A 16580-nucleotide genomic window follows, 5' to 3' on the forward strand; every position below is an offset into this window, starting at 1 on the left:
CTATATTCAGCAGTTGGTGCGTGCAAGGAATGAGCTGCCAGAGGAAGTGGTGATGGTTGGTACAATTACAACATTTGAAAGGCATCTGGATGGCTATTTGAAGAGGAAGGGATAGAGGGACATGGGCCAAGTGCTGGCAAATGGGACTAGATTGATTTAGGATATCTGGTCGGCATGAACAAGTTGGACTGAAGGGACTGTGTCTGTGCTGTATGTTTGTGATTCTGGCTTGCCACTAATGCTCAGTTTCTCTCTGCTGTTAATGTAAATGCCATTGTTAGAATCAAAACTCACTTATAAATCGGAGACAAAGCCGTGGAAACAAGGACAATTTATTACAAACTTGCAAGTCCGGGCACCCCGCCAGCCTGGCAAAGAGTGCAAAGTTATGCAATCATTTTTATACGGTTTGTGTGTTGCAGGCTCACATCCCTTTCCCTATTCTTACCCTATCATAATCATTTATTTCATTTCATTCCCTTATTTGGACAAACCTTAAGATAATTACTTCACTTGTTTTTCTCTTTCCTTATCTCTGTACCAGGCTGCCCTTGGATGACTGCATTCTTTGTCTTGTTACTATAAGCTTTATTGTGAAAATGCCCTTACTTCTTCCTTTTGTGGTCAGCTACAACACTCCATAGTTATTTCCGAGCTTAAAACTATTTTCTTTAAAACTACTTCTTTAAAAGACCCCTATATTCATTAAAGTCTTAGCCTTAAGTATACTACATGCAACAAGAATTCCATGACCGTTTGTATAATGTCCCACCCCTCCCCATCTACAGAAATGACACTCCACTAGCTCTTACAACAACTACCTTTCTATATCGCCTGCAGCAAACTACATTTCTTATTTTCCACACCATGATGTCTCATTTTGCTCCCCACGTCCTGTCAATAGGTACACCTGGAAATGACTCTGTCAATCACACAAGCAATTGTCTATTCTTTGATACTGCCAGGTCGGTAGACTCTGATCAGCCCAGAAGGATGAGTACTCCTAGACCGCCAAAAGAATTCGCCGACTTTTACAGAGTTTGCAGAGAGCTTATGTACATTGTTTATAGTCCGACATGCAGCATGACCACATATTAACAACCAATCAGATCCCACAAAGTCCTTGTCCACTTTTGACTTAGCCTATCATAATTTCTTGTAAACAACCTGTTCTTGGAATTGTATTTGTCCTCTCTGGTGATTAGGGCTAAGCTGTTACTTCTGCAATTAATGGTTAGGTTCACATTGTTACTTCGGCATTTGCAATTTTTTTCACCGGATTTACGTCAGTCTATGGTTTCACATTTATTCTGAGTCATGAGTATCTGCCTGACTCAGTTCCAACCGAGTTAGCCAAGCAGAAACCATTTTGTCCTACCTCCCAGATGCCCACACCCTCATTCCTCCCTTTGATCGCACCACGATAATGGAAAGGGAAGGCTAATCCAAACAAATCTATAATACAATCCCAATAAGGTGATCATCCCTTTCTTATTTCTCAGTTCCACCCAAATAACTTCCCTGGATGTATTTCCAGGAATATCCTCCCTTAGCACAGCTGCAATGCTATCCCTTATCAAATATGCCACCCCCCCTCATCTTTTGCCTCCCTTTCTATCCTTCCTATGGCATTTGTATCCTGGAACATTAAGCTGCCATCCCTGAGCCATGTTTCAGTAATTGCTATGATATCCCAGTCCCATGTTCCTAACCATACCCTGAGTTCATCTGCCTTCCCTTTTAGGCCCCTTGCATTGAAATAAATGCGTTTAATTTATTAGTCCTACCTTGTCCCTGCCTGCCCTGACTGTTCGACTCACTTCTGTTCTCAACTGTACCCGTCTCAGTTCGATCTCTTTCCTCACTATCTCCCTGGGTCCCACCCCTCCACCTTACTAGTTTAAATCCTCCCAAGCAGTTTCTAGCAAATTTCCCTGCCAGTATATTAGTCCCCTTCCAATTTAGGTGCAATCCATCCTCCTTGTACAGGTCACTTCTACCCCAAAAGAGATTCCAATGATCCAAAAATGTGAATCCTTCTCCCATACACCAGCTCCTCAGCCATGCATTCATCTGCTCTATCCTCCTATTCCTGCCCTCACTAGCTCGTAGCACTGGGAGTAATCCAGATATTACCATCCTTGAGGACCTCCTTTTTAAAATTCTACCTAACTCTCTCTCTCTAATCTCCCTTCAAAGTCTCAACCATTTCCCTTCCAATGTCGTTGGTTCCAATGTGGACAATGACCTCCTGCTGGCCCCCCTCCCCCGTGAGAATATTCTGCACCCTCTCTGGGACATCCTTGATCCTGGCACCAGGGAAGCAACACACCATTCTGCTTTTTCTCTGCTGGCCACAGAAACGTCTGTCTGTACCTCGGACTACAGAATCCCCTAACACGATTGATCTCTTGGAAGCCGACGTACCCCTCGTTGCATTAGAGCCAGTCTCAATACCAGAAACTTGGCTGTTTGTGCTACGTCCCCTGAGAATCCATCACCCTCTACATTTTCCAAAACAGCAAAACTGTTTGAAATGGGTATATCCACAAAAGACTCCAATCAGGTATGCTATTTTGGAAAATGTAGGGGGTGATGGATTCTCAGGGGAACGTAGCAATGCAAGGGGCCTAACAGGGAAGGCAGATGAACTCAAGGCATGGTTAGGAACATGGGACTGGGATATCATAGCAATTACGGAAACATGGCTCAGGGGACTGGCAGCTTAATGTTCCAGGATACAAATGCGACAGGAAGGATAGAAAGGGAGGCAAAAGAGGAGGGGGAATAGCATTTTTGATAAGGGATAGCATTACAGCTGTGCTAAGGGAGGATATTCTTGGAAATATATCCAGGGAAGCTATTTGGGTAGAACTGAGACATAAGAAAGGGATGATCACCTTATTGGGATTATATTATAGACCCCCCTCAATAGTCAGAGGGAAATTGAGAAACAAACTTGTAAGGTGATCTCAGCTATCTGTAAGAATAATAGGGTGGTTATGGTAGGGGATTTTAACTTTCCAAATATCAACTGGGGCTGCCATAGTGTTAAAGGTTTAGATGGAGAGGGATTTCTTAAATGTGTACAAGACAATTTTCTGATTCAGTATGTGGATGTACCTACTAGAGAAGGTGCAAAATTTGACCTACTCTTGGGAAATAAGGCAAGGTAGGTGACTGAGGTGTCAGTAGGGGAGCACTTTGGGGCCAGTGACCATTATTCTATTCGTTTTAAAATAGTGATGGAAAAGGATAGACCAGATCTAAGAGTTGAAGTTCTAAATTGGAGAAAGGCCAATTTTGACGGTATTCGGCAAGACCTTTCAAAAGCTGATTGGAGGCAGATGTTCGCAGGTAAAGGGACAGCTGGAAAATGGGAAGTCTTCAGAAATGAGATAACAAAAATCCAGAGAAAGTATATTCCTGTCAGGGTGAAAGGCAAAGCTGGTAACTATAAGGAATGCTGGATGACTAAAGAAATTGAGGGTTTGGTTAAGAAAAAGAAGGAAGCATATGTCAGGTATAGACAGGATAGATGGAGTGAATCCTTAGAAAAGTATAAAGAAAGTAGGAGTATACTTAAGAGGGAAATCAGGAGGGCAAAACGGGGACATGAGAGAGCTTTGGCAAATAGAATTAAGGAGAATCCAAAGGGGTTTTGCAAATATATTAAGGACAAAAGGGTAACTAGGGAGAGAATAGGGCCCTCGAAGATCAGCAAGGCGGCCTTTGTGTGGAGCCACAGAAAATGGGGGAGATACTAAATGAATATTTTGCATCAGTATTTACTGTGGAAAAGGATATGGAAGATATAGATTGTAGGAAAATAGATGGTGACATCTTGCAAAATGTCCAGGTTACAGAGGAGGAAGTGCTGGATGTCTTGAAACGGTTAAAGGTGGATAAATCCCCAGGATCTGATCAGGTGTACCCGAGAACTCTGTGGGAAGCTAGAGAAGTGATGGCTGGGCCTCTTGCTGAGATAATTGTATCATTGATAGTCACAGGTGAGGTGCCGGAAGACTGGAGGTTGGCAAACGTGGTGCCACTGTTTAAGAAGGATGGTAAGGATAAACCAGGGAACTATAGACCAGTGAGCCTGAGCTCGGTGGTGGGCAAGTTGTTGGAGGGAATCCTGAGGGACAGGATGTACATGTATTTGGAAAGGCAAGGACTGATTCGGGATAGTCAACATGGCTTTGTGCATGGGAAATCATGTCTTACATGAAGAAGTAACAAAGAAGATTGATGAGGGCAGAGCAGTAGATGTGATGTATATGGACTTCAGTAAGGCGTTCGACAAGGTTCCCCATGGGAGACTGTTTAGCAAGGTTAGATCTCATGGAATACAGGGAGAACGAGCCATTTGGATACAGAACTGGCTCAAAGGTAGAAGACCGTGGGTGGTGGTGGAGGGTTGTTTTTCAGACTGGAGGCCTGTGACCAGTGGAGTGCTACAAGGATCGGTGCTGGGCCCTCCTACGTTTTGTCATTTACATAAATGATTTGGATGCAAGCATTAGAGGTACAGTTAGTAAGTTTGCAGATGACACCAAAATTGGAGGTGTCATGGACAGCGAAGAGGGTTACCTCAGATTACAACAGGATCTTGACCAGATTGGCCAATGGGCTGAGAAGTGACAGATGTAGTTTAATTCCGATAAATGCAAGGTGTGCATTTTGGGAAAGCAAATCTTAGCAGGACTTATACACTTAATGGTAAGGTCCTAGGGAGTGCTGCTGAACAAAGAGACCTTGGAGTGCAGGTTCATAGCTCCTTGAAAGTGGAGTCGCAGGTAGATAGGATAGTTTGGTATGCTTTCCTTTATTGGTCAGAGTATTGAGTACAGGAGTTGGGAGGTCATGTTGCGGCTGTACAGAACGTTGGTTAGGTCACTGTTGGAATATTGCATACAATTCTGGTCTCCTTCCTATCGGAAGGATGTTGTGAAACTTGAAAGGGTTCAGAAAAGATTTACAAGGATGTTGCCAGGGTTGGAGGATCTGAACTGCAGGGAGAGGCTGAACACGCTGGGGCTGTTTTCCCCTGGAGCTGAGTCGGAAGCTGAGGGGTGACCTTATAGGGGTTTATAAAATTATGAGGGGCATGGATAGGATAAATAGACAAAGTCTTTTCCCTGGGGTTGGGGAGTCCAGAACTAGAGGGCATAGGTTTAGCGTGAGAGGGGAAAGATATAAAATAGACCTAAGTGGCAACCTTTTCACGCAGAGGGTAGTACGTATATGGAATGAGCTGCCAGAGGATGTGGTGGAGGCTGGTGCAATTGCAACATTTAAGAGGCATTTGGATGGGTACATGAATAGGAAGGGTTTGGAGGGATATGGGCCGGCTGCTGGCAGGTGGGACTAGATTGGGTTGGGATATCTGGTCGGCATGGACAGGTTGGACCGGTGTCTGTTTCCATGCTGTACATCTGTGGCTCAAAATGCCCTTCAAGGTGGACCAGCCATCAACATCCTGTAGAGTGGCACCACCATCTTTGCAGCTCATCTGGTCATATTTATCATGGCCATCAACATGTGGGTGAGCCATGGGATTGCAAAAGGAGCATCTTCTGGGGCAAATCTATATCACTAAGGGACCTCATAAGCCTAGCAATTAAATACCTAACAATACCGACAAACAGAAGAAAATTATTCTGACATACGTAGCTAAATTGATAAGCCAATTGTACCAAGAGCCCGATCCCCATTTTCCCCAACTGGTACCTTCAAGGAATACCTGGATCTCGTCTTGTATCTTAGTAATAGTGCGATCAGGAATGCCCATAATGCATTTATCTTGGACAATGGTGCAGACCGCACCTTCCTGGGCGAGTATATAGTCTAAGGCATACCGATTCTGCATAGAGTAAAGATGCAGATCTGATAATCCCAGTTTATTCTGTTCCAGAGCCTCTTTAGTCTTATTCCCGAGAAAAGTCAGGCTGTAACAGCGGGAATTGTGGTTCTTTTGACTTATCACCCCAGCCGATCCTTCCAGCCCCCCGGTACTCGGTGAGGGGGAGGAGGGGGAGAAGGAGTGTTTGACCTTGAGCTATTTAAAAAGCAGCTACATTTTCTCTGCCTTTTTGCTGAGGGGATCTGAAGCTGTAACAAAGTTGGATCGCAATAAAGGTTACCTGTACTTACTCCTGGGCTCAGACTCTCAGTTGAGCTGCAAAGCTTTTTATTTTAAAGCTGTTCATTTGTTTCTGCCTCCTGCACTAAGTTTCGAATGTTGTGTATCAGATGTAAATTTTTCAGGAGTGCAGAGTTTGTCATTTCATCGCATTGTAAAGTTTACTGGCAGCACCGGGAGCTGGGTGCTGTGTTCAGTAGAAATAATGTGGAGGAGCCGGTGTTGGACTCGGGTGGGTAAAATTAAAAATCACGCAATACAAGGTTATAGTCCAACAGGTTTATTTGGAAATACTAGCTTTCGGAGCGCTGCTCCTTCGTCAGGTGGTTGTGGAGAATAAGATCATGATCACAATTTATATCCAAAGGAGTCTAGTGTCACAGAGATGTGATACATTAAACAATTCTAGATTTAAATCTTTTAGAATAGATTTCTGCTCTTTGGTTTGTTAATCCCAGAACGTGTTTTAAATAGCATTCTCAAGAATGTAATTTAAATGCAGAGCTTTTCTAACAATGTCAAGTCTGACTCGACATTGGGACCCAGACAGAATTCACAACTATTGTTAGAAAAGTTCTGCATTGAAATGAAATATATCACCACCACCCACGGTGCCCCTGTGCATTCTCGCCTGCCACCCACTATGCCCCCAATCCACTGCCCTCCATGTTCCACAGCATTGTGTCCATTCCATCTCTCGCCCAACACCTCCATTCTCTCTGTCATGCCACCCTCTGCACCCTTGTCCATTTTCTCTCTCTTGTCCCCCTCCCTCAGCTCACCCCCGTCCATTGTCTTTCCCTGCTGTGTGCCCCTCCTGCAGCCCTCTTTGATCGCTGTGTATCAAGCTGATGAAGAGAGAGAATGGATGCTGGGAGACAGGAGGGGCCAGAAATAGGTTATATTTAAAATTGAGAACAGGTAAAATTATACATTCAGAAACATTATTAAAGTCTGAAAGCATGTTCAATTTTTTAAGAGCTGCTGGAATCTTTCTGAAACTTGCACTGAAATATGTGCAGTTAGGCCACAGCTCAGGATAGGCTGGAAGGGGTGAATGGCCTGTTCCTAGTCTTGTGACATGGGTTCTGACGATGCAGAAATAGTCATAGCGTTGTATCGCATGGAAACAAACCCTTCAGTCCACGCCGACCAGATATCCTAAATTAACCTAGTGACCCATTCGCCAGAATTTGACCCATGTCCCTCTTAAACCCTTCCTATTCATATCCCCATCGAGATGCCTTTTAAATGTTGTAATTGTACCAGCCTCCTCCACTTCCTCTGGCAGCTTATTCCATACACGCACCATCCTCTGCTTGATAAGGTTCCCCCAACCCCCACCTTCCCTCGCTCCCTCCCAAGATGAAGAGTTGCCCAGAGGGAGGAGGTTTCACTCTGAAACTCAGAAGATCATTTCCACACAGTGACATCAACAATGGAGCAAGAGGTTGGGGCGAGGTGTCTGGGTAATGTGCTGGGGAAGGGGCAGGGCCAAGCTGAAGGCGGGCCCCCACACTGCACCTGCTGCACATGGCCGGCCGGATGGTCCGCGCTGCCTTGCAGAGTTTGCAAAAATCCCTTCCCTTCAGAGAATCCTCACATTGTGGAAGCAGGTCACTCTGCCCAATGGGTCCACACTGACTCACCAAAGGGTAACTCACCGACACCCGTTCCCCTATCCCGATTGCTCGACATTTACCCCCAACTAATACACCGAACTGGGCAGTATGGGTAATTTAGCGCAGCCAATCCACCCTAACCTGCACATCCCGGGGTACTATGGGTAATTTAGCATGGTCAATACATCCTTCACCTGGACTAACACCGGGTTAGAGTTAAGCAGATTTATTTGGAAGGGCTCCTATTTGGAGCGCTGCTCCTTCATCAGATGGTTGTGGAGAATAAGGTCATAAGGCACAGAATTTATGGAAAAATATTATAGAGTCCTGCCACTGAAATGATATCTTGACAAACCTGGATTGTTGAGTCTTTCATCTTTTAGAATGGGTTACAGGTATCATTAATGTAAATCTCAGAACTTCCTGTAAGGCACCTTCGAGAAAACATAAGGCTTTATAACAAAATGTGACATCTTAACTCAGACAATTCATTAAAAGAGTGAGGTCAGAGTCTGTGTGTATCCCAATCTTGAGTCAGACTGGTTCTATTTCCAAAATGCCAGAAGTTTCTCCTTGCCTCCATTCCCTTTACTCTGAGGCTGTGCCCACTAGTTCTAGTCTCTCGAGTCAATGGAAACTTTTTCCCACCTTCCATTCTTTCCAGGCCATTCAGTATTCATTACGTTTCAGTTAGAACCCCGCTGCTTGTGGGCCGATTAACCAGTGTCAACTGCATCCTTCAGGATGAGTTACAGCAGGGATTAGGTTCAGCAAACTGAGAATGGAGGGAGAGTGTGTGGGATAGAGATTTTCAACTTCTAAGGAATAAGCAAGGAAAGAGAGTTCACTATAAATTAGAACTGATCAGGTGGGCTGATTGGCCAAAGTCTGGTAGATGGATTTTAAATCAGAGAAATGTGTGGTTTGCATTTTGGTCAAGCAATCCAGACAGGACTGACACCGTTAAGGGGAGTGTTGCAGAACAAAGAGACCTTGGAGTGCAGGTTCATAGTTCCTTGAAAGTGGAGTTACCAGTAGACAGGATAGTGAAGCAGGCATTTGGTATGCTTTCCATTATTGGTCAGTGCATTGAGTATAGGAGTTGGGAGGTCATATTGTGGCTGTGTAGGACATTGGTTAGTCCACGTTTGGAAGACTGCATTCATTTCTGGTCACCCGTTTACAGGAAAGATGTTGTGAAACTTTGAAAGGTGTCGGAAAAGATTTACAAGGCTGCTGTCAGAGTTGGAGGGTTCGAGCTACAGGGAGAGGCTCATTCAGCTGGGGATATTTTCCTGAGAGCATTGGAGGCTGAGGGGTGACCTTATAGACGTTCATAAGAGGCATGGATAGGGTGAATATCCAAGGTCTTTTCCCCAAGGTAGGAGAGTCCAAAACTAGAAGGCATATGTTTGAGGTGAGTGGGAATTTTTAAAGGCATCTGGATGGGTACATGAATAGGAAGGGTTTAGAGGGATATGAGCCACGTGCAGGCAAATTGGAAGTAGATTAATTTAGGATATCTGTTTGGCCGGACAAGTTGGACCAAAGGGTCTGTTTCCGTGCTGTATTACTCAAATCTTCTTTGGTGAAAGCAGAAGTGTGATTGTGAAGGCTGGAGTTTCAGAGCAGCTTTCAAAGATGTTTTGCCCTTAATGGGAGCAGAAGTTACAATGAAACCCTGCATTTGTGAGACAGCAACTGAGTGAGTGAGTACATCCAGGATTTTGGTGGAAAGTGGGAATTCATTGCACGGTGGGGATGAAGCTCAACTTATTGAGTCATTTCTGCTGGTGAGTGAAACCAAGTCTCAAGATTAGGAGTAGATTCAGAACAGAGATGAGGAGGAACTGTTTTTGCTGGAGTTTAGTGAATCTATGGAATTCTCTGCCCAAGGAAGCAGTAGAGGCAGCTCCGTTAAGTATGTTCAAGACACAGTTGGATGGGTTTTTGCAATGATAGGGGAATTAAGGGTAGTTGGGACAATGCAGGGAGGGGAGGATCTGAGACAATGGATAGATCAGCCATGATCTTAATGAATGGCAGAGCAGGCTGGATATGAAACTACAACCCTGCATTTCCCATGGCTAACCCACCTAACCTCGACATTATGGGCAATTTAGCATGAACAATCCAAATCAAGGCCAGTGAGCAGTCTAGTGATGTGGGAAATGAACTTTAGAGAATGATAGGGACAAGGAGAGTAAATATACCAGCAATCAAAACTGGATTCTAAAGATCACAAAAATTGAAACCAGAAACGGTATTTGAATGTGTGCTGCATTGTAACAAAAGTGAATGAGTTGACTGCACACATTGAAGAGAATAATTGTGATCCGAGACTCCTTACAGAGACATGGCTTCAGGATGACAAGGATTGGATCCTGAATATCGAGGGTTTGGTCAAATGGGAAGCGAGGTAAAGGTATAGGGTTGGTGCTGCTAATGAAAGCACTGATCACAGGGTGTCAGCTCGCATTTCAGGTCCTGATTTCTTGGTCCTGTGCTGATCTCCCTCTTCCCACAGAGTAAGATATTGTTCTGATCTCCGCTTTGCTGGATTTCTGCTGAAGCTTTGTCCCCCCCTTTTTTTTTTCACTTTCCGGAACAATAAAGCATTCAGCCAATCAAGCCTCAACCCACAATCTCCCAGCCTGTCAACCATCCAGACACATAGTGTAATCATAGCAGGGAATCACATGACAAATGAAACCAAATTTGAAACAAATAGGTGTTCATGTTTAATGTTTGTTCATTCAGAAATGGGGGTCTCCCAGGATTCTGATTCTGTCCTACTTGAGGAATTCTCTCTCTCTTACATCTATCTATGAGAACCCAGCTATGATTTACAACAATATTTACACCAACAGAAGTAAGGCACCTGTTCTCAAATAGACATGGAAATAGACATTTTCTCTCTCATGCGTGCACACACACAAGTCCACAGGAGTGAATGTATATTTGCAGAGCTGAGCAGAAATGTCACTTTGTTATTAAAATTATATGGAGAAGGTGCCTTCCAGGAAGACTGGGGTGTGCATATTAATGATACCTGCAACCCATTTAAAAAGATGAAAGACTTAACAATCCAGGTTTGTTAAATGTATCATTTCAGTGGTAGGACACTGTCATGTTTTTCTATAAATTCTGTGTCTTATGATCTTATTCTCCACAATCACCTGATGAAGGAACAGCGTTCCAAAAGCTAGAGTTTCTAAATAAACCTGTTGGGCTATAACATGGTATTGTGATTGTTAACTTTGTCCAAGTTAGGGGGGATTGGCTATGCTAAGTTATCCATTGTACCCAGGGACGTGCAGATTAGGTGTGATAGTCAGTGAGTAGAGCATCAGGTGTAGGGGAATGGGTGTGGGTGGGTTACCCTTTGAGGGTTGGTTTGGACTCGTTGGGCTGAGTGGCTTGCTTCCACGCTGTGGGGATTCTGTGAAGGGAAGGGATTCCTGCAAACTGTGCACCTTGCCCTGACCCTTTTGTTTCGTCCCTTCTCCCTCCCCCTCCCTCACCCATTGGCGTCACAACACGGAAGTGGCCCTGTCAGTTTGAGTGAAACTCCCTCTCTTTGGGCAACTCTTCATCCTGGGAGGGACAGAGAGGGGAGGGGGGAAATCTATTTACTTGTGGCAATTGGAGTGAATCCAGGGAGGGAGCTGACGCTGCAAACTCAGGTATGTGTCTTAATTACCTGGGTGAGGAGGAACAGAAGGATGGGGAGGGGCTGTTTTCCCCATTGCGCCACAGCCTGAGAGGTGACATTATAGACTTTTATGAAATCATGAGCATGGATAGGATAAATAGTCAAGGTCTTTCCCTTGGGATGGGGGAGTCCCGAACTGGATGGTCATGGGTTCAGGGTGAGGGCAGTGGGGAAATGTAAAAGAGACCTCAGGGGCAACGTTTTCATGAAGAGGGTGATGCGTATATGCAATGAGCTGCCAGAGGAAGTGGTGGGGGCTGGTACAATTCCTGCAGTTAAAAGGCATCTGGATGGGCATATGAATAGATAGGGATCAGATGGAGAGTGGCCAAGTGGTGGCAAATGCGACTGGAGTCAGAGATGTACAGCACGGAAACAGACCCTTCGATCCAACTCGTCCTTGCTGACAAGATAGTCAACCCAATTTAGTCCCAGCTGCCGGCACCCGGCCCACATCGGGGCCAAGTGATGGCAAACGTGACTAGATTAATTTAGGATATCTGGGCAGGTTGGGCCAAAGAGTCTGTTTCTGTGCTGTGTGACTCTAATTGTCTTCAGTGAAAGCAGAAGTGTGGTCGTGAAGGCTGGACTTTCAGAGTATGTTTTGCCCTGACTGGGAGCAGAAGCGTTTGACTGAAGTGTGTCGGTGTTAATGTCTTGATGTCTCATTTTGCTCCCACCTTCCCGGAGTCGATAACCATTTTGTGTCTGGTCCTTCCTCAAGAAGCTGCATTGCAGGTTCACCCTGAATTGACACTTTTTTTGCTTCCCAAAATCAGATCTGCTCACTCTCAGCAGGATCCCAGTGTTGTGAAAGATATTAACTTTCAGGTGGAGTATCCAAAATTCAGAGAGATGTCAGTCTTGATGTTTTTGCTCATCTGCCCCTGTAAGATCCTGAATCAGCACCTTCAGGGGAATTAGTTAGATCAGAGTGAGAACAGAGGGGGAGAGAGAGTGGGATGGTGCTTTCAATTTTGTGGAATAACAAAAGACAAGAATATTCCACAGAAAGTAGAATTGCTTGTGCAGAATTTCTACCCTGCACTGACAGTGATGACTTTTGTAATCTCTTTTTAACAGTGTATTTGAAGATAGAAGTTTCAAAATCGACGCGTGAAGTCCTTATGCCCGAAACATTGACTCTCCTGCTCCTTGGATGCTGCCTGACCTGCTGCGCTTTTCCAGTACCACACATTTCGACACTGACTCTCCAGCGTCTGCAGTCCTCACTTTGACGTCAATGTCTGACAGTCACTCAATCCATCGGGACCGGAAACCATTTTCAACTGAGTCTGTGAGAAGGAGCAAAGCGTTTTGGTTCCTGTTTGAGTACATTTTCAGCGTCAGTGGGACTGGATGAGAAACCCTACTGTTGCAGCGCATTGAGTGTGGGGTGTGTAGCAGCAGGAATTGACGGCAGGGAGGGACTGGAAACGTGTTTGTGTGCAGCTGAAGCTTCGGCCATGGAGAAACCCGAGGAATCCTGCCCCGTGGAGAAACGGTGGAAGTGTAGTGATGGCCGGAAAGGCTTCTGTTTCCCGTCTGCCCTGCAGATTCATCGGCGCATCCACACAATGGAGAGACCATTCTCCTGCCCAGAGTGCGGGAAGGGCTTTGCACAGGCCTCCGCCCTGCTGAGGCACCAGCGGGCCCACACCGGGGAGAGGCCATTCCCCTGTCCCGAGTGCGGGAAGGCCTTCAGCAATTGCTCCGACCTGCTGACCCACCGGCGGGTCCACACGGGGGAGAGGCCCTTCAGCTGCCCAAGTGTGGGAAGGCCTTCAGCAATTCCTCCAACCTGCTGAGGCACTGGCAGGTCCACACCAGGGAGAGGCCTTTCAGCTGCCCTGAGTGTGGGAAGGCCTTCAGCGATTCCTACCGCCTGCTGAGGCACCAGCAGGTCCACACGGCGGAGAGGCCCTTCAGCTGCCCCGACTGTGGGAAGGCCTTCAACAATTCTTCAACCCTGCTGAAGCACCGGCGGGTCCACACGGGGGAGAGACCATTCCCCTGCCCCGAGTGCGGGAAGGCCTTCAGCGATTCCTCCCACCTGCTGACCCACCAGCAGATTCACACGGGGGAGAGGCCGTTCTCCTGCCTCGAGTGTGGGAAGAGATTTACCCAGGCCTCCAACCTGCTGACCCACCGGCGGGTCCACATGGGGGAGAGGCCGTTCAACTGCCCCGAGTGCGGAAAGGACTTTACTCGCTCCTCCCATCTCCGGAGGCACCAGCGAGTTCACATACCATCGCAGGGGGATTGAAGGAGCGACGGCCGAGTGCCATTATCGACTGGACTGTCAACCCAGTTCCAGGGGGTCCCGGGTTTGAATCCCACTGCAGCAGATGGCGCTATACAGGGTATGGGTTGAAATTGCTGAGTGAGTCAATACTTCCTCCAGGTTAAGGCTGTGCCAAGGATCCAATTACAAAGGGACAACTCAGTGGTGACCAATAGTAAAGAAAGTGGTTGGGGGTGGGGTGGGGAGTGTGCGCGCTTTGACTTTGAGCTGTTAAAAAAGCTACTTTTTCTCGGCCTTTTTGCTGAGGGGATCTGAAGCTGTAATAAAGTTGGGTCGCAATAAAGGTTGCCTGAGCTTGCTGCTGGGCTCAGACTCTCATTGAAAGCTTTGAGCGGCAAGGGGTTTTTGTTTTAAAGCTGTCCATTTCTTTCAGCCTCCTGCACTAAGCTTCCAATGTCGCGTATCAGATGGAGTCGTGAATGAGCAGCCAGTATCGTGAGAACTTGTCAATTTTTCAGGAGTGCAGAGTGTGTCATTTCATCGGCGTTGTAAAGTTTCCTGGCAGCATCAGGAGATGTGGGCTGTGTTCACGAGAAATTATGTGGAGGAGCCGATGTTGGACTGGGCTGGATAAAGTTAAAAATCACACAACACCAGGTTATAGTCCAACAGGTTTATTTGGAAGCATGAGCTTTTGGAGCACTGCTCCTTCATCGGGTAACTGTGGAACAGGATCATAAGACACAGATTTTATAGCAAAAGATCACAGTGTCATGCAACTGAAATGACATATTGAACAAACCAAGATTGCTGTTAAGTCTTTCACCTTTTAGAATGAATTGCAGGTTTCAGTTCATTAATCTGTAAATCCCAGAACTACTATTAATTCACGTTCTCGAGATGGCTTAAGGTTTTTTTTAAAATAAGTGACATCTCAGCCCAGACAATGCATTAAAAGTGTGAGGTTCGAGTCTGTCAGTATCCCAATCTTGAAACTAAAACCAGTCTAATTCAAAGTAGGAATTTATAAAATATTACACTGATTGACTGCCTGCAGTTTGTGCACTTTTTGAGCAAAGTAGAAATATCTGCAACCCAATCTGAAAGTTGAAAGGCTTAACAATCCAGGTTTGTTCAATATATCATTTCAGTGGCAAGACACTGTAATGTTTTTTCTATAAATTCTGTGCCTATTCTCCACAACCACCTGATGAAGGAGCAGCACTCCAAATGCTGGTCCTTCCAAATAAACCTGTTGGATGATAACCCGGGTTTGTGTGATTTTTAACTTTGTCCAGTTTAGGGTGGATTGACCGTGCTAAAGTACCCATAGTGCCCAAGGAGGTGCAGGTTTGTGTGGATTGGCTGTGCTAAATTATAGTGTTCAGGGATGTGCAGGTTATGGTGAATTGGCAAGGCTAAGTTACCCGTGGTGAAGATCTTGACCTCTCTTAAGGGGCCTTTTGGTTGGAGATTGGTCAAAAGAATCAATTAAATGCAGTCTGTACAAAGCAAGGTTATCAGTTTAATAAGGCAGCTTGACGCAATTCTGTCCAGCAACACAGTGATTAAAGCTTCTGTGTTCCATGGCGATGTTGCGTGATTACATTAGAAAATTACACATTATTTATTTGTGTTTTTTTTAACAGTACAGTCTTAATTACAAAAGACCAATCAAATGTAAAAAGGTGACATGATTTACAGTAGGTTAATCCAATGTTATTTCCTGGGAAAGGGGTCTTAAGTACGTAAATCATCATGCCATGGTAGCAGTTCAAGGTTAGTTCAAATGGTCAATTAATGTGTCAGTGTTCATTTTAAGAAAAGTCCATTGTCCTCTTATCTTTGGATTTTAGCTTAATTCTGCAAAACAGCAGGACAAGTTCAGAGTTCAATCATTATTCTCAGCCATTTTGTTGTATTATTTTAAATTGAAAAGCCATTTTGTGGTTAGTAAAAATCTACATATACTTGTTGCATCTGACAATAACCTAAATTCAAATTTTAGATCCTCACCTGAAGCATCAGAGTCTGAGGGGTGACCTGATAGACGTTTGTAAGAGGCATGGATATGGTGAATACCCAAGGTCTTTTCCCCAGGGTAGGGGAGTCCTACCCTGTTTGAGGTGAGATGGGAATGATTTCAAAGGGATCTGAGGGGCAACTTCAGGCAGAGAGTGGTACATGTATGGAATGAGCTGCCAGAGGGAGTGGTGGTGGCTGGTACAATTACAACATTTTAAAAAGCATCTGGATGGGAATATGAATAGGAAGGGTTCAGAGGGATATGGGCTACATGCAGACAAATGAGACTAGATTAGTTTAGGATATCTGATTGGACGAATTGGACCAAGGGTCTGATTCCGTGCTATATGACACTAGCATTAATTGTCTTTGGAGAAAGCAGAAGTGTGGTTGTGAAGACGGGACTTTCAGAGCAGCTTTCAAAGATGTTTTGCCCTTACTGGGAGCAGAAGTTGTTACAATGAAGTCTTTCATGTGTGAGACAACAACTGAGTGAGTGAGTACATCTGGGATTTTGGTGGAAAGTGGGAATTCATTGCACTGTGGGGATGAAGCCGTGTCCTATCCAGTCATTTCTGCTGGTGGGTAAGACCAGGCCTCAAGATTATGGGGAGTAGATTTAGAACAGAGATGAGGAGGAGACAGTGAGGACTGCTGCTTTTCCTGGAGTGTAGTGAATCTAGGGAATTGTCTTCATGAAGTATATTCAAGACACAGTTGAATGGGTTTTTGCATGGTAGGGGAACTGAGGTTAGTTGGGGCAATGCAGGTAGGAGGAGCTGAGATGATGGATAGGTTGACCATGATCGCAATGAATAATGGAGCAGG

At 45.2% G+C, this 16580-nt stretch overlaps 1 protein-coding gene and 1 long non-coding RNA gene across 2 annotated transcripts in view; one reads left to right on the plus strand and one right to left on the minus strand.

The window, feature by feature from the left end:
• Nucleotides 1-16580, minus strand: part of LOC148143247 (uncharacterized) — a 229622-nt gene that overhangs the window by 199915 nt on the left and 13127 nt on the right. The gene's annotated exons all lie outside the window — the stretch shown is intronic.
• LOC148143254 (uncharacterized) overlaps nt 1-16580 on the plus strand; it is a 39770-nt gene that overhangs the window by 17526 nt on the left and 5664 nt on the right. Inside the window, exons 2-3 of the mRNA XM_087974097.1 lie at nt 12566-13179; nt 13263-13845. Coding sequence (XP_087830223.1) covers nt 12949-13179; nt 13263-13748 — 717 coding nt within the window. The 5' untranslated portion in view covers nt 12566-12948 and the 3' untranslated portion in view covers nt 13749-13845. The remainder of the gene's footprint in view (nt 1-12565; nt 13180-13262; nt 13846-16580) is intronic.

The sequence above is a fragment of the Chiloscyllium plagiosum genome, unplaced genomic scaffold (assembly GCF_037043375.1).
Source record: "Chiloscyllium plagiosum isolate Xiang-an unplaced genomic scaffold, Cpla_swu_hap1 HiC_scaffold_27, whole genome shotgun sequence".
In the NCBI taxonomy this organism is placed as follows: domain Eukaryota; kingdom Metazoa; phylum Chordata; class Chondrichthyes; order Orectolobiformes; family Hemiscylliidae; genus Chiloscyllium; species Chiloscyllium plagiosum.